The sequence below is a fragment of the Orcinus orca genome, chromosome 17 (assembly GCF_937001465.1).
Source record: "Orcinus orca chromosome 17, mOrcOrc1.1, whole genome shotgun sequence".
NCBI lineage: Eukaryota > Metazoa > Chordata > Mammalia > Artiodactyla > Delphinidae > Orcinus > Orcinus orca.
In genome coordinates this window covers 35,186,741-35,205,082 of record NC_064575.1, presented here as the reverse complement: position 1 = coordinate 35,205,082, position 18,342 = coordinate 35,186,741, and the positions used below count along the sequence as shown (strand labels likewise).

General features: G+C 39.6%; 1 protein-coding gene across 5 annotated transcripts in view; it reads left to right on the top strand.

The window, feature by feature from the left end:
- LOC125961817 (uncharacterized) overlaps nucleotides 1-14,233 on the top strand; it is a 90,849-nt gene extending 76,616 nt beyond the window's left edge. For 3 of the 5 annotated variants that reach the window (XR_007472813.1, XR_007472814.1, XR_007472815.1), the window contains one exon: nucleotides 13,985-14,233. Coding sequence is in view for 1 of the 5 variants with exons in the window: in XM_049700841.1 (XP_049556798.1) it covers nucleotides 6,003-6,147; nucleotides 6,917-6,941 (170 nt within the window). In the remaining 4 variants the exon portion in view is untranslated. Of the gene's footprint in view, nucleotides 1-6,002; nucleotides 6,148-6,916; nucleotides 7,225-7,499; nucleotides 7,869-8,487; nucleotides 13,853-13,984 lie in introns of those variants that run through there. The other 2 variants (XM_049700841.1, XR_007472816.1) reach the window with 2 other exon arrangements.
- Nucleotides 14,234-18,342: the final 4,109 nt, after the last annotated feature.

Below are 18,342 nucleotides of genomic sequence, written 5' to 3'. Positions count from 1 at the left end.
CACACCGTCTCCTCCTGCACGTGCTCACGACACCCTCCACGCCCGCACACTTACGGTTTCTCCCTCACACCCCTCTTAGGTGTCCCCTCCTTGTTGTCTTTCTCAATCACTGTCCCCACCCCCTCGCCCTGCAGACATGCACAACCTCCGGCACAGCCTTCGTGGCCCACACCCTCGCCTTCTCACGCAGACCCCCATGCACAAATAGAACGCACGGGCTCTCCGCCACAGACCCACAAGCCACGTACACGCGCTCCTTCACATACTTCCTCAGCACCGCTCTCACAGACTGATTCACAAATGCAGCACACTCACACACGCACACTCCCCCGCATACATCCCCACCGCCTTCTCACATGCGCGTGTGCGTGCACACACACACTTTCAGAGCCTCCCTCACACCATCACTTTCCTTCCTCTGTCTCTCACAAACACTCCCTCTGCCAAGAGCGTGGCTCTGCTGCAGAGCAGCCCCTGAAGTACTTGTTACTGTACTCCACCACGTCCTTGGCCTTCCTGGCCTCAGTGTCTTCCCTTCCACCTCCAGCCCTGCATACTGTGGCCTTGTATTCTTTTGCCATTTCTCCGTTTAGTCAACAAGAATATATAGAGTATTCATTTATTCATTCAACAAATGTTGACAGAGCACTGATTATGGGTTAAGCATTGGGGATACTACGATGACACAGGTCCTTCCCTCGTAGAACTCTCAATTTTGTGTCCAATTCGTTTGCTGCTTGTCTCATCTGACTAGAATGGAAGGTAACCCTTGATCTTGGATGTTGAGAGATGTGTAGGAGTTCACAGGAGGAAAAGTAGGGGAAGGGTGTTCTAGACAGAGGGCAAAGCATGTGCAGAGCCTACAAGTAAATCAAGGTACAGTAGGCTGGAAACTGAGATGATGCTCAGAGACTAGAGGAGAAGCTGCAAAGAGGGAAGAAGCCAGATGTCACAGAGTTTAGATGCCATGCTCAGGGGTTTAGATTTTGTCTAGTGGGCTACAAGGAGTCATGGGAAGTCTTTAGTGACAGGACAGGGTGAGGAAATGATGGTGGTCTGACCTAGAAGAGGTGAGTGGCAAGGAAAGGAGACTCATTTAGGCACAAGAACCCGTGGGGTTCCAGTTCCAGAGCTGTGACCTCAGGAAAGTCACACAACCTCTGTGACCTGGGTCCATCACATGAGGATGGGAGACAGTACCAGAGCCGGGCTTATGGTATATGCTCGATAAACAATAGGCATTATTGTCAGTTATCGGTAGGACATGGCAGGGCATCAGATGAGGAGGAGATTTTACTGAGCACCTACTGAGTGCTGGGTACTGCGCCAGGTGCTGGGGTCCAGAGGGGAGGTGGTCTGCGGCTTCAGGAAGCTCACACTCCGTAACCACAGCTCACGTGGACAACAGAGCGCGGGGTGTGAGGGTGGAGGCAAAGCACCTCGGAAGGTTAGAGGAGCATGAGGGCTCTGGGTGACTCACGAAGGAGCTGGCATTGAGCCGGACCCTAAAGAGGCTGGTTGAACTTGGGCAGGCAGAGGTGGGAGAAGGAGCCCTGTGAACGACAGCCTGAGGGCAAGGGGTCTAATCTGGCTGTTGTGTGGGACACAGGAAGGGGGTGTCGTGGGATGGGATTATGGAGGCGAGACCTTGGTGGCCAGGCTAAGGGGGGGGGGTCAGCACGGGGTGAGCTGCACTCTAGAAATCCCATGTTTTGGTGGTAACATGGAATGTGTCCATTAGAGACTCTGCTCCAGGCTCCGCCAGTAAGCCATTGCCCTCTTCGACCTCAGTTTCCCCATCTGTGTGATGAGTTCAGTCTTGTTTAGGAGGGAGTTCCAGCATCATGTCCTGGGGCTGGCCTAGCCTACTTCGTTGGGCATCTTCTGGCCTGGGATTCTGGGTCTCAGCAGTGCTTCCTTCCTGAGCCACCCTCAGCCAAAGAAAGGAGCAAAATGAGGGGTTCCCCAGAGGCAGGTTTTGGGTGCTGCAAATGAGGGGCCAGGAGCTCCACACGGAAGGGAGGGGTCTTTGCCTGGATCTGACTCCAAGCCCCAGAGGGAAACCAGAAGAGAATGTCAAGGTCCCTCTTCCCTCTCGCCCTGACCCGTGTGGTGGCAGATGTGGGCCATGTGCCCAGTCCCTGGTCCAGGGGGTATCAGGACTATTCTGCCCACTGACAGAGGAGCAGGGCTTGGGTTCAAGAATGTGGCCCAGGGCTTAGAGTCCCCTGGGGTTAAGGAGCCAGGAGGCCACTCTTAGGGTGGCAGAGCCAAGTAAACGCCCATGGGTAACAGGGTTCATTTATATTTGGTGTTGCCAGGAGTTGTGGTCTAAGGCAAGTCCTGGTGACACCCAAAAAAATAAGAAAAAAAATGCTGATTTTATAAAGACTGCTTTCTTCCATAGTTGACAAACTTATGATGGTACCGATGGTTGGATACTACTCTTAGAGATGAAAAAGGTCTTAAGGATTCTTCCATGTTCCATTCACCAATCTGTGTTCTTGTTCAAAGCAAAATTAATTTCTTTCAAAATTAACATATTAGCTTAATAATAATTTTTAATCTTAAAATAATCTATCTGTGAGAATGGGAATTTTGGGTAGGAAAAAGTGACAGAAGATGGGACAAAAAGAGAATTCATAGAAAGACAAAACAGAATTTTTTAAATGGTGGGTACCAACTTCTGTTTCCAACTATATCAGTTTACCTTAGGAAAACGTACTAGAAAGGCCAGATAAATCATAAGCAACATTTGACTGTGAGCGTTAGAAAGCTACTGAGGTAGCCATGACCTAGAAAAGTAAAATAGAGAAAGAAACTCACTGAAGTGAGAACAATATTCTGCACATGCATCTCTAGCCCAGTCATTTAGAAACTACTGATGAAGAGCAAAAGTCTGAGAAACCAAATGTGGCTCCCAGGAGGTAGAAAAGCCAGTAGAACTTAGGACAATGTCATAGGACTAACGAAACCAGAGTTGGAATTGAGAAATAACAAGGCAGCTAGAATTTTAAGGACCAAAATCACAGAGAGAGTAAAGATTCAGAGAACAGAGCTGGATTCAGCAACAGTGTTCCCTTGCAGTATTTTCCATGTATAATAGGTAGACAAGACAAGATGCTAAGAAGTCAAACAAAAGCTAACTGAAGTCAAAGCAAAGACTTAGTTGGCTCATAATGCTGAAGAGACAAAATTGGGGATCAGAACCTATGAAAGATTTGTGGCCCAATGGAAAACTAATGATATGAATTAGGACATTGGAAGTCTCTACATATGTGTGTGTGTGTGTGTGTGTCTGTGTGTCTGTGTGTCTGTGTGTGTGTGTGTGTTAGGAAGGTTGATGCAACATCTACATTGAACCTTATAAAGAAGGAAAATGAGTATGAAGTTGGTCCAGGTGACTGAGGTGATCTTCCCCTCTGCTCCTTACCTAAGAATAGGAAATTCTCTCCTCAAGAAAATACAGTTGACCCTGGAACAATGTTGGAGTTAGAGACGCTGACTCCCTGTGCAGTCAAAAATCCACATATAACTTTATGGTCGGCCCTTCTTATCTGTGGTTCTGAATCTGAGGATTCAACCAACCACAGCTCATGTAGTACTGTATTACTTATTGAAAAAAAAATCCATGTATAAGTGGATCTGTGCAGTTCAAACCCAGGTTGTCCAAAGGGCAACTGTAATGTCATTCAGATTCTCTACAACTTGTCATATCCCAAGTCTGGTATTCACTGAAGAACCACCAAGACTACCAAGAAAAGGAGAATTAGAATAAAAAACAAAACAGAATCAGAATCATAGATGACTTAAACATTAAAGATCTTACATATTTTGGTAAATATTATCAAGTTCAAGAAAATAGATGACAAGGTGAAGAATTTAACTTGACAACTAGAAACTATAAACTGATTGAAGTTGAACTGATAGAATTAAAAATTATATGAAATTTAAAACTCGGTAGTGGATTGGACACAGGTAAAGAGAGGTAAGTGAACTGGAAGATAGAGTAGTAACAATATTAACACTAAAGCACGGGAAACGAAAAGAATAAAAAGTACACATAAGCTCATTTGAGACATATGGGCCACAGTAAACATTTTTATCATATGTATAAACTGGAGTCCAAAGAAAAAAGGAGACAGAGATTGGGATGAAAACAATATTTCAGAAATATTAACAGCTGAGAGTTCTCTAAAACTAAAAGGAATATATGGAGCCATAAATTCAATAAGCACTAAAAAAGCGCAACAAGAACAAATACAAAGAAAACCACACCTAAGATCACCACAGTACAATTCAGAATAGCAAAGAAAAGCATGACATCTTAAAAGCAGCCCAACGAAAAAGAGAGATTACTTTCAAAGGAACAATAGGATTAAGATTACAGCTTACTTCTCAGTGAAACTGAATGGATACTAGAAAATAATGGAATAACATTTTTAAGTGCTAAAGAAAAGAACTGCCCATTGGGAATTGTAGAGGCAGAGAAAATGTTGTTTGGAAGGAAAGATGCAATAAGGAAATTTGCAGACAAACAAAATTTAGAAAATATTTTCTCATCAGAACTGACTGAATTAAATTATAAAGGGAGACCTGCAGGCAGAAGGAAGATTATCACAGATGAAAATAAGGACTTTATAAAGAATTATGTATAACAGAAAGGATAAATAAGTGGATAAACCTAAATAAAATCTAACAACACAAAAGGGTAATAATAAAATATATCAAAAATTAGAATGCATTAAAACAAATGGAAGAGGAAAAAGTAGTAAAAGAAATTTAAGATCTCAGCATTGCTTGAGAAGCAGTAAAAGAGCTAATAAGTCATGGTACATGTGTAACTGCTATTTATGTAAAAGTAACAAGCTAATACAAGGGAAAATGGAATTTGAAGAAATCTCAAAGGAAGAAAGAAGAGCAAAAGGAACATAACAAGGTGGGACAAATAGTAAACAAGGAGTATACGGTCTGTAAGAAAATACATTAACTGTAAATACTCAAATTAAAGGACAAGGATTATTGAAACAAACAAAAAACCTAATTCTATGCCACCTACAAGAGACAAGAGTCAGATTGAAAATGAAAGGATTCAACAATTATGGCATAACAATAAGCAAAATTGAAGAAGATTTTTTAATGTTAACATAGATTTGAAAGCAAAAAGTATCACTGGCGATAAGGCAGGATAATAAAACCCACTGTTACTTTACAAGGAATATATTATAAATCTAAACTTCAATGCAATATATGAAGGGAAATTCCAAAAATCTAAGTAGAAATAGAAAAATCTAAATTACCTAGATCAGTAACATAGAACCACAACAAATCAGCAGATTATAGAAGATCTGAATACCATCATTAAAAACTTCGGCCTAAATTTACATAAAACACCGCACCAACAATGATGGAATATATATATCACGCAGAAATTTTTAGGTGCACGTGGCACATTTATAAAATTGACTATATTCTGGTTATAAAACAAGACTCCGAATAAGCGAGAAATTTAAACCTATATAACCAATATTTTACCAAATAGTTGGATATTAAAAACATACTTCTGATCATTATGTAGGTCAAAGATAAAGTCGCAATGGGAATTAGAATTTTATTAATTCAATGATAATGAAAATATGCCATAACAAAACCTGTGGGTTGCAAATAAAGCTGTCACAGAGAAGTTTATGTATTCCAATTATACTCTCTAAATGTAAAACGGAAAGGAATAAAGCAACTGGAAGATAACCTATCACCCTGAGGTAGGCAGCTCCTGAACTGTACCTGGTGGGGAAGGCAGGGCAGAACTTCAGGAGGCCAGCTGGGAGCACGGTGAACACCATCTCAGGAGCAGTCTCCAAGAAAGAGAATTTAATGTACAAAGGGATGACTAATATATATTTAAGAGCTAGCACCCTGACCCTTCTTAAGGATGACTTATGTTGCTGGGGAAAAAATAAGAAGTGCTCGATGTAGAAGGTGAATAGCTTTATAATTCCCAGGAGAATCTTGGTACCAGGACCACACAGTGAAGAACTTGGGAGTCCCCATGGCTAATCCAGCAGAGAGAAAAGGAGGAACAGAGATGCGAGAGAAAATAAAGGGAACTCTTGGTGCAACTTGGTGCTGCTGCAGGGCCAAGTCCAGGTATGTGCTCTCTATCTCCACATCTTAAATAAAAGCCACCATGTTCCTCAGTCTTTCAGGTACTTACAGTTTCTCTTTAGAACCTGAAAATGGGGTCACGTTTCCTGTGTGCATTGCTAGAGTACAAAATAGAGGCAGGATGTTTGAAATAGTTCTCCATCTGGCAGAGGAGGCCTTGAAGCTGTGAGCCACTCACTGCAAACCAGCAGGACATGAAGGATTCTTGAGCAGATCTGAAGCTACTGGGAGGCCTTTGAGGAGTTAAATCCCATAGTAAATACTGTACCTTCAATGGCCCCTTCTCCCTCTCTGTCCAGCCTTCCTCCACTCCCGTGGGGGCCCAAAGGGGTTAAATGAGCACTCTTTGACTTGTACTTGGTGGTCCCAGAACTTGACGTGGGCTTGGAGACTTCCATGAAAAGTCTGCCTTCCATCTACTGGCTTGGGTTTCTTGGGCTCTCTGCTCCAGGCTAATCCCTTCAACCTGCTTTTTCCATTTCTGCCAATAATCCCCCTCTCCAGACCTTCCTAATGCTCTTCTGGGGCAGGGGGGAGACTTACTGAGGGCAATGTTTATTTCTAGAGGGAGAGGTGACCACATGACTTCACAGTGGTCATCCCCTTGATGATTCAGTTTCTGTCTAGATTAGTCGTGGGTGTTTGTACACCCCAGCCTCACCCCCAGGAGGCTTTAGAACTCTGTCCTTATCAGCACTGAGCCTCTCTCTAGCCTCCTTCCCTCTCTCTCCTTATCCATCTTTACCCACAGACTCACAGGCTTTCTGGACCTCTGAGGAAGATAAGCACTTCACAGAACCTCTGCTACAGAACCAAACATACTGAAATGACTCTTTACGAAGATACTGAAACAACAGAAAAAGAATACATGACGATTGTTTCTCCTGAGGGTTCAGTTACCTAGGGGGCCTTTAGGAAACTTTGACTGATAAATCTAACCTTTCCTTCCTTGGCAATAGTTGATCACACTGTGAGGAAAACAAGTTAGAGAATGGAAAAATAATATTTGGATTTCAACGAAATAATAAAGATGCAGGGACTATCTTTGACTTTTGCAAGGTGAGAAGAGAGTTTACATTTTGATTATTTGATGGCAGGAATCCCTTTTAAAACAGGGCCAGTCTGCATGATGCATTTAAAAACCAACCTTTTCAAATATAGCCATAACCCCCATAAGATTTCTTGATTTCTCTGGGGTCAAATAAACCATCACATCTCACAGTGGTGCCCTGTATATGAAAGTGATAAACATAACCTGGAAGCACGGCAATGGCTAAAACTATGGAGCTGGTAGCCATTCGCTGAAAGGATCTTTTGCTTTTAATTCATTGCAGAAAATGCTAATGTCCAAATTCAGGCAGGTAGATCTTACCAACCATCAAGAGCTTCAGCCCTGCTAACAGCTAAGTATGCACTTTTAAACCCTACTTTGACTGCTCCAGAAACTTACTGGGTTTCATTAATGCCTCTGTTACTATTTCCTTTGTGTCGTTTTCTTTTTCTTTAAAAACATAGCTGTGTGATCTTGGGGAAGTTATATTATTTACTTGAGACTTGGTTGCCTTCTCTGTGAATATCTGGGTATAATTTTAGTATTGCTCAATAGAATTTTTAGTGATAATGAAAATATTCTATATCTGTACCGTGCAGTGCAGTATTCAATAGCTACATGGAGCTAATAAACATCTTTGGAATATGGCAAATGCAACTGAGGAACTGATTTTTTAATCTTATTTTTAAATTTGTTTAAATATAAATAATGCCATGTGGCTAGCATCTGTTGACAGTACAGATCTACATAATATTTTAAGGACACTCTCCACTCAAAAACTCTACCATTCATTAACTCAACCTAAATATTTTTGCCCTCTGACAAACAAAAAATAATGTATGCTTCCCTTGAAATTATCTGTCAAGACCTTTATCAGTTTGGGGACATTATATTCTTAAAATTGACTTTGCTTTATGAAACTGTAATAATGCTGGAGTTTCCTGCCCTTGGTACCACCTTTGTGATGATGGGAAATATTGTGGATGATCAAGGACCATTTCAAGAGATCATGGAGAGAAACCTCCTTCTGGATTTAATTTCATTATGAGGATATCAAAATGCTAAATTACTTAAAATAAAACCCATACCGTTTTTATGCTAAGTTATATTCTACATGTAGCTGGAAAAATGTTAAAAAGATTTTTAAAGAACTGCACGTCTATTTTTGAAGCTGATTTGGCTGTTCAAGCCTTGTTAGCACTTTATCCATCTCAGTGCTCTTTCACTTAGTAAACAAATGCAGTTGCCATAATTGCTGCATATGTGTCTGTGTTCCCTTCTAGGCTATATGTTTTTGAAGTTAGAAACTATATTTATATCACAGCCCCTATGTATAGCACAATATCCATTGCTAATTCAGATTGTGTTTTAAGATATGAGGGAAAATGTAAGACTTTTATTATAGTCATAAACATCTAGCAAACCAACCAGAAAATAAAAGCGAACTTTCAGTTGGTTGGCCGAGAACAAAAGAATGAAGAATACCTAGTGCAAAACCATATCTCTAATAACTACTGTTGAATTTAGAGCACACACATGCTAAAAAATATCTTATCAAAGATTTGAGGTTGGACCAGAAAAAATTATATCAGAAGTGAAAATAATCATGTGGTCTGACCAGCGTGTATCACACAAAGTAAGTGTAAACTATATATAAAGTAGATAGACTACGAGGTCCTACTGTATAGCACAGGCAACTATATTCAATACCTTGTAATAACCTATAATGGAAAAGGATCTGAAAAAGAAATACATGTATCTGAACCACTTGGCTGTACACCTGAAACACAACATTGTCAATCAACTATACTTCAAGTAAAACAAAACAAAAGAAAAAACTAAGTGTAAAGGGAAGTATAGTTTTATAAATTCACCTCTGATACCCAATGGACCAACTGAAAGACAACAGAAAGTACAACTTTCTAGGAGACAGGACATGGCCGGCAAACCAGGCCGTTACGCTCGGTAACGGTCATACCTGCCAAAAAATATACAGACTAGCCTGCATTCATGAATACATAGGAATTCTTCATTTATCTGGCATTGTTAGGCAATGAGGTATTGTATGTTAGGAGAAGTATTTTTAAAATGACAAGTTGAAGAGGAGTTATTTTAACCTTCACTCGGTAATTTTTTTCTAAAATTAAGAAATGTATCTACTGGTGTATCTAATGTTTCCTTGATAACTCGGGGTCATCACTTCAATCAACGTTTGCATGAATAATGCGAATGGAAACAAGACAGGCATGCTTACTGAAACTGAAAATGACATACCAATGGCTGGAATAACTGATGAGAGAGCAAGAAAACAGCAAAACTGAAAACAAACCGTGATCAAGAAACAATCAGTCAAGTTCTGACTTTCTGTACTTAGTTTCAAAAAGAGATACCACAAATCCCAGCGAGAGACTCCAGCATCATCAGCTGTCTTTCTCCTTTGTTTCCACCTTCCTTTCCTTTTCCTTCTACCCTAGATTGTTCCAGGAAGTGTTTATAGCTCCTTACAAGACAAATTCTAATACTTGCTTTCTCTCACACAAACTTCACAATATGTCCATGTGATAAATGGTGTGGCGGTAAAAGAGAATTCATCACAGGCACATCTCCTATGAAAATAAAATTAGAAACTAGCTTCTAAACATGAAGAGAGAAGGGCGTGGTGTCAGGCACTAATTTCCTTGTGAATTCCTCTCCATTTCTAATAGACGTTTTTCTTTACCAACATCCCTTTTTATTTGTGTCCCATTCCAGACTGCTCCACTCCGCCCATCATCATCTTGTAAAATACATTTACACTCTTTTGTGACCCTACTTATTTTCCCATTAAATAATCCATCATAGAACTGTCAGAATTAAATATAGAGTGAAATTAAAATACTGGAGTCACTTGGAGGGTTTAGCAGCTCCACCAGAAAATACTGGGCATGGATTTAAAAGAGGCTGCGTGGGACTTGCTCTTGTCCAAGTTCTTTCTCAAGAAGTATCTGAAATAAGCCTAAATTCAGAGTTAATCAGACTGGCCTGCTTTCTCAGGTGGACTGGAATTCATTGCTCTTTCCCCTCAACTCCGATGTCAGTGGCACTTTCCGGAGATGAGGTGGACTTCTCTGCCTACTGCAGAAGCTCAGTTCCCCCCGGGTCCACTCTCTGTCTGAATCCCACACTTGAGGCCAGATGCCAGCCTTCCCAGAACATTCGTGGCCTCATTTCAGTTTTTGACCTGCTCAGATTGAGTCCCTCTAGACTCTTTCTCAGGTGGAAACCTGATCTTCCACCCCTTTCCCTAACCTCGATGGTTACCTTCCCTCATTAGGCCTCAGGTGCTTTAGCTATAAAATGATACAGTTGCCCTTAATTCTAAAGTCTTCTTTCTAAAGCGCTACAATGTGGTGGCTCCTTGAAAATGTTTCTCTTTGCTGGTTTTAATTTTATAGAGAATTAAAAGCACAGCTACTCTAAAAGACAGTAAGTTGCATTGGATAAGGAAAATGTACTTTTGTAGTTAGATTAACAGGGATGGAAGACGACTTAGTATGTTTTAAGATACTCATGATCCGTTCTCGTGAGAGTTGGGGGAAGAAGGGGAAGAGAGTTAATAAAATACCAAACGATTGTGACAAATTAAGTTCACCAAGATGTAGCTGATTAGTTACTACTTGAATAAGCCACACAAATCCAATTCAAGTTGTCCTTTATTTTTCTAAGAAGGATCCCAGTGAACTGAGTCCCATGTTCAGTAACTCCACGTTCAATGACTTAGTCTTTAAACACTGTTATGTTGCTGGAAGCAGAAATATTGCCTATCAGTCCTAATTGATGTTTAGCTATCACGCACATTTGAAATAAATTTATTACTTTGACTGGTCTCGGTGTAATACATTCCAAAGGGGCAAAGAGCACACGAAAAGTTATGGAGTCTCCATCTTCTACACTGAAGTGTGCAATAAATTACATACTATTTGGCCGTGAAATTCACAAGCCATAGAAACCACGCCATTAGCAGTGTATACAGTGGTAAAGAGCAGGTAATGAGAATGATATAAAACCAAACAGACTGCGTACGTTGGCACTGCTGCCAATAAAGCAATCATTAAATGCATTCATATGCATCTACGCTAGGTAAGCTCTTTGAGGGCAATTGCTATGAATTCTACATACCTGTCAGGATACTATATATAGCCCACTTTCTATGCCCTTTATTCAAAGACGCTGAGAAAGGGTTACTCTGGGTAAATCCAGACCTTTTCTCAATATAGAATTTGGTCAACATGCGTTCTGAACAGCAAAATTTCACAGTATTTTACTACACTAATTGTCACCTCAGCAAATGCAGGATTAAGTATAATGGATTATAAGAAGTTAGGAAAGATGGAAGAAAAGAAGGAAGGTAGAAAAAAGGTGGGTATGGAGTACTTCAACATTTATGTAAAGAGTGGACCTAAAACTACCCTGAGGTTACTGTGAATTATTAGCATATGCTATAGAAACTTAAATGAAAAAATAAAAAAACCCAGCAAGGGAAACTCAAAGATTCTCTGTTTTTTCACTTTACTGCATATACACGTCCATCTTAACCAATCTATATGCTTATATCCAACAAGAGAGCATTGTTTTGCAAGGCTATTTGGGTTCTATCAGCATGTAAAGGTCGGACAACTCAACTTTAGCAGAGTTAGCCTTCAGGTGAATAATTGCTTCTTTCAGGTTGCGAGCATTTGAATTTTCCAGAAATGTTTCCCAAAATATGAAAACTAAAAGAAGGGTCCTAGGACAGCGTCCTTTAGAAGTTTTATATAGTATCAAGGCTTTTGGAGGAAGAGAATCCTTGTCGATTATCAACACAATGATTCCAAGCAGGTCAATTTTTGCTGAGAATATTATATAACAGAACCCATTTCACCTCCATTATACTGACAATGATCTTCCTTACTTCAACCTTGTGCTTCTTAGTAAAGTTGAAAATACTGAGCCAAGAACAGACAGTGACAATGCCAGAGACTCAGATGTACCTATAGGTGCCTTCAGACAACATCAGCCACCCAGGCTAAAGTCCTGGTTTAAAACATCCCAACATGAATGAATCTCAAAAACCATATGCTGAGCAAGTGAAGCCAGATCAAAAGGGCACCTACTGTATTATTCAACTTACATGAAATTGTAAACTGGGCAAAAGTCATCTCTAAAGATAAAAAACAGATCCGTGGTTGCCTTGGGGTAGGAGATGGGGATATTTTTGCAAAAGCCTGGAAGGAAACTTTCTAGGGTTTTAGAATTGTTATCTATCTTTATGGGGGTGGTAGTTATACAAATGTATACATTAATTAAAAGTCACTGAACCGTTGACTAAAAATGTCTGCATTTTATTGTATGTAAATGATACCTTAATAGGGTTGATTACAAAATAAACCAAAACCAAAACCAAAACAAAGCAGAAGAAAAACCTCTCAAGACCTCAAAGGAAATACACTGTTTTCTTCCAGGGTACCAGATTGGAAATGAGGCATTGGTCTGTTCTACCCTCAGATTATCCCTAGGATTATCTAGTCTATTTTAAAGCACTAGAGTCCCCTATCAGGAAAACTCACCCCATGTTTAATTACTTTGATTTCTTCTGTGCCTCTTCTCCCAACACAGTGAAGCCATTCACGGAAGAAAAACCACCTTTTTCCAACTTTGCATCACCACATATTCTTTCTAAAGCTATTATTTATGTAATAAAATTTGGCTACACTTTGTAAAAATCTAGCTTTTTGAGCCTTACAAATCTTAACAGTTAACCTATTGCCTCCACTGGAATTTGGAAAAAAAATTATTTTGAACACGAATAGCTGAGAATTCACATTTTTGCTTTTTGTGATTTTCTCTTCCACTAAGATAGAAGTGAGTAGGAATGAGAAACACATACATAAAGAAAAAAAATTATCTTGCTGCCTTTGCATGGTTATAATTTATAGGAGGCCCTTATCAACAATAATCTATTATCAGAATCAATAAAATATAATCTCCATGAAGGCCAGGCCAGGATATTTGTCTCTTTTTCAGCAGATTGCAATACAAACCACATTCATGGATATGCTTCTTGATGATCTTTGTAATACTGGAACAGTTGCCCATTTCGTCATGCCTCTTCACCTTAACTTCAACCTGGTGTCTCACTAATGACCTCACATTTCCTTCTCTATCACTTGGTTGTGGGCCTCTTTTCCGACTCCAACTCGCATTTCACTCTGGCACCAAAGGAAGACTCACACCTTCCTGCTTTTTAGTGATACCTCAACGTCATTACCATATTGTGATCACCCTGCAGAATAGCCAGACAATTGTTATTTCAGAGCCATCTGACAGTTTGTAGTTCTAAAAATTAACTAAGGACCGCATTTGTCAAAAATATCCTAGTTTAAGATTTTGCTAATACAGCAACAGTAATTCCGAAGTCATTTATGACAATCAGTGTGGGAAGCACCCTCCTTCAGGAAGATCCTTTGCCATACAATACTCTTTCCCTGTCTGGTAATAAGGAAGCACAGCCGTGGAAAGTAACCTTTTGTGGAAAGAAATACTTGGCTTCGAGAAGGCTTGCAGTTCATACATTTTTCTTGAATTAGATTCCCCATTAATTACTTTATCCACAAAGAGGTAATTATCAGAGTTATGTAAGCAATTAAGGAGATGCTACTCCACATTCTTTCAGCTTGTTGACCTTTCTCACTTTATTTCATGTGGCTATCTGAAACATCAGTGATTTACATGTCTTTTTTTTTTTAACAGATTTCTGTGTGTGTGTGTCCCCATGATGAAAACATCATTAAAGTAAAATATCATGAATAGACTCTTAAGAAGCAGAGTCTACTTAAAGTCCTGGAAAATATGAAAGCACTAATATTCATGGACAACTCTACACTCTGAAAGTTACTCCAAATTTTGTTGATGTCTCTTTTGTCTAGGAGATTTTCAAATTTTCTACCATGATCATTTGTTAGTTTTATAATTACATAATAAAGGCATTACATCATACAATCTTTTGTTATCCATTGCACTTTTAAAACCATTCCTTTCCTTGTCCTCAGCAGATATGTCATAGATTATTAGTACACAAGCAAAGACTTTCAACGTAACAGTACTTTATAGTGAGAAGAACTATACTGAGCTATCTCTATCCTAAGACAATGCACCAGGAAAGCACTAGGAATTCTTAAGCACTAGGAATACAGAGACGATCAAGGGGCAAGTTCCTTGCCTTCGAGTATACATGATCATTATAGCAAATGCTTAAATAGCGCTTAGTATATAACTCACCACAGCAGTCTTATTATCCTCCTTTTTAATAGGTGAGCAGAGGAAGCCACAGGGAAGTCATAGGGTAAAGCCAGAATTTGAACCTAGGTAGACTAGTACACTCCACGGCTTTAACTACTACATTAAAAATATATATATATATAAGTTATATATATAACTCCAAGTATTCCAAAGTTACAAAACACTTATCTACCAAAACTCAAAAAGGAGCACACAAACTTGCATAGAAAATAAACACGTAAAAGTTCATAAAGAAACCACAATATAACCTGCTCCACATAATATATTGACTGCAGTGTCCTTGGCCTCTCCCATCCTTAGGTAGCTGGAAATTACAACAAAATAATACTTTTCACCTTTGGAAGCCACACCATCTCTCATACCCACCAACCAATTACTTCCTTAGAGAGAATAGGAAATTAACCTGAATATCATAAAATATATATATATATATATATATATATATAGCATTAGTGATGTAGAATCTTTGTTTAAAGACAATAACTTCAATAGCAGAGGGAACGTTACCACTGCAGGCTTCCGATAACCTCTATATTTCTCAGATTTCATGCTAAATCATATAATGCCATATTGTGTCTGAAGCTATTTTTTCAATAGTCCATTTTCTTAAATGGACGAACAAAGCCATAAATACTGAGGAAGATTTTGGCTCCCAATTCCTAAAGCCATTCTGATTATGCCTGGGCGATCATGGGGACGTCATCGGAACTACCAGAGGACTGGCTGAAATACCAGTGTTCTGGCCAGCTTACAAATTAGAAATTATACAGAATCCAATTTTATTTTTTTGTTAAGTAATTCCTATGAGGCTTTTGGGATGTCAATGTAAAGTCCTTTCATGTGTAATCTTTTTCCATTAGATAGGGAACAATGCCAATCCCCGTCATAAATACTTTCACAACCTGACACTGAAAATCCACTGTAGGGCATAGGACCTGCAAATAGGATGTGAATCACACACATCCACTCATTCAGACAATCCACAAATATTCATTTTTAAGTCTACTATATGCCAATAATGTACTGGCCTCTCAGATGCTAGACCATGCTAAATGCTGAAACAGACATACTCAGTTCGGGCCCTCCTGGAACTTATTACCTACAGAAGTGCCTTCATTGTAAACGGTCAGGTCTCAGCCAATGCTATTATCATCAGCAGGTGACCAAATGATACAGCTTGCTTTCTAAACAAGCTCCACACTCCTTCCTTTCAACATATTTGCTTTCCTTCAAGGCACATAATCCAGTGGTCAGTTTCTCCCAGTTAGTGAGGTTTGGGGAAAAGGTACCCAGTGAACAATTCCTTGTGGCCTCACTCCTCATACTCTCCTCTGTGCTCTTGAGCTAAAGAGACCTGGATTAAAGTCAGTTGTTCTAAGCTTATTATTTTAAAATACGGCTGCTCCTGCTTTGAGGATTTCCACTGGACCAACACAGCAGCAAAGCAGCACTGAATCAGAAGCAGGTAAATTTCAAAATGACAGCTCTAAACATATCCACTCTCCTTTTGTTCTCCTCTTATCCCTTTGCTCTGAACACCTCTGCCCTGAGGCTTTGCCTTTACCCTTCTCTGATTACTGCTCCAAAAGGGTTTCCAAGAGCAGGGAGTATTTATGGTTTCATTTGCTCCCAAGTCCGTGGTGGAAAAGGATGTTTGCTTCCTGATTCTTACTAATTCTACACTCACATCATTAACACAAAAATCATCATTAAAAAAAAAATTTCCTCAGCTTCATATTTCTTCTGGGCCAACACTGAAAGACTATTTTCAAAGAAACAATATCCTCTCTCCTTTGCTCTTCTGAGTTTCACGTTCTTACCCCCAGTCTCATTTTCAACCCTTATTACGAGATGCATCACAAAAACAGAAGAAAGTTCTTTGTGCTTTCCTGTACCAGCTAATTATTCTAATTTGTTCTGTCTCTACCGACCAGAACGCGAAATCAACACAAAGGCTGATTACGTGACCTCTTCCAAGGGAATGGTCTGAGAGTTGTCTATTTACTAATGAAGCTCGGTGTGTATTAAGGGTTGACTGAAGCAATCATCAGGAATTTTCATCTCTTAAATTAGTCTTTTCTACCAGATGCACATCTTTCATTTCGGATAATATAACTTTTAAGTTCAGGTTACAACTGGACAAAAGAAAAAAAGGTAACCAACACAACATTTGCAGTAATAACACAGTAACAGCTATCCTTCCCTGAGGAATTCAGCTTACTTTATGGACACAATTTAGTACACACTAATAAGAAAGTTAACAAAGCCCAAAACCACTTCACAATAGCGTAGAGAGGTAAAGGTCAGAAATTATTACTGCCAGACCCAGCAGACAATGGCACCTACAGGAAAGAGCACAGGACAGGAAAACCTGGAAGCCTGTGTTCCAGTTTCGGTTATTCCTGTAAGCACTAGTACGATCTGAGTGAACTCAGCCTGCCCTGCTTTTTCCGTTTATAAAAACCTACATCATCCTCTCAGTAGAATGAAATGCCACATCTGAAAAGTTGCAGATCTCTTTAGGAAAGAAAAAAGCTCATGCTTTCCAACCAAAATGGAATAATTCAGTCAATGGAGACTTAATAAAACTCTGCCATAAAGCAATTGTTTACTTGAAATCTATCTTTTGTGGTATATTTATTGGGGTAAGGAGTGTAAGCAAATCATAATTAGAGTTACCGATTATTCCAGAAATCAAGGTCATTGAGTTCAGATTCCAGCTTTGACCCTGACCCAGGCTTACAGAGATGTAAGATGTCCCAATACATCATATCCACCATACATGGGAGAAACAAGGTATGCAGACAGATCCTCTTATAAATATCCCATATGTAGTGGTTTTAATACAGGGTCTCAGATTCATTGCCATTCTTCGCATCCAGATGTGGGCATTTTCCCTTGAATTTAGGCAGGCTTTCTATGGCTTCAAACAATAGAGCAGGGGTCAGTAAATTATGGCTGGTGGGCCAAGTCTAGGCCTCTACCAGCTTTTATAAATGAAGCTTTATTGGAACACAGCCATGTTCCTTAGTATATGTATTGTTTGTGTGTGTTTTCACATCACAGCAGCAGAGCTAAGTAGTTGCAAAAGAGGCTGTATGGCTTGTAAAGCCTAAAATATTGACTGTCTGACACTTTATGGAAAAAGGTCTCCAACGCCTGCAATAGTATATAATGAAAGTGATGCTATGTAACATCTAAGACTAGGTCATAAAAGGTCATGCAGCTTTTGCATGATTCTCGTGGAATGCTTCAACCCTGGACACTCATTCTCTTGGGATACTCTATCTTGAATCCTAACTACCACGTTATGAGAAGTCCAAGCCACCTGGGCAGCCATCTATAGGCACTCCAGTCAACAGTCCTTGTTGGGCCCAGTCTTCAAGGGCCAGACATGTGAATTAAAATTATCTAGATGATTCCAGCTCCAGCCATCCGAATCCTCATGAGCTGAGGTTTCAGATATCAGTCATGGAGTAGAGACGAGCCATCTCCTCTGTGTAATGTTTGAACTGCTGACCCACAGAATCTGGGCACATATTAAAATTTTTGTTTATTTCACCACTAAGTTTGGACTTCTTTATTATGTAGCAATAGATAACTATAGCACTGTGTCTGTACACAGGATATCTACATTTCACAGAGCACAGATTTTTAGATGTGAATGTTGACTGCTCAATTTCTAAGAAGAACGTATACACACACATAGGTAAATGTTTATGCATATGTAAATATTAGACCTATATAAACTAATCTATATTATCCATAAAATGAGGGGGCCTTGATAATGGCTAACATTATTTTTCGGT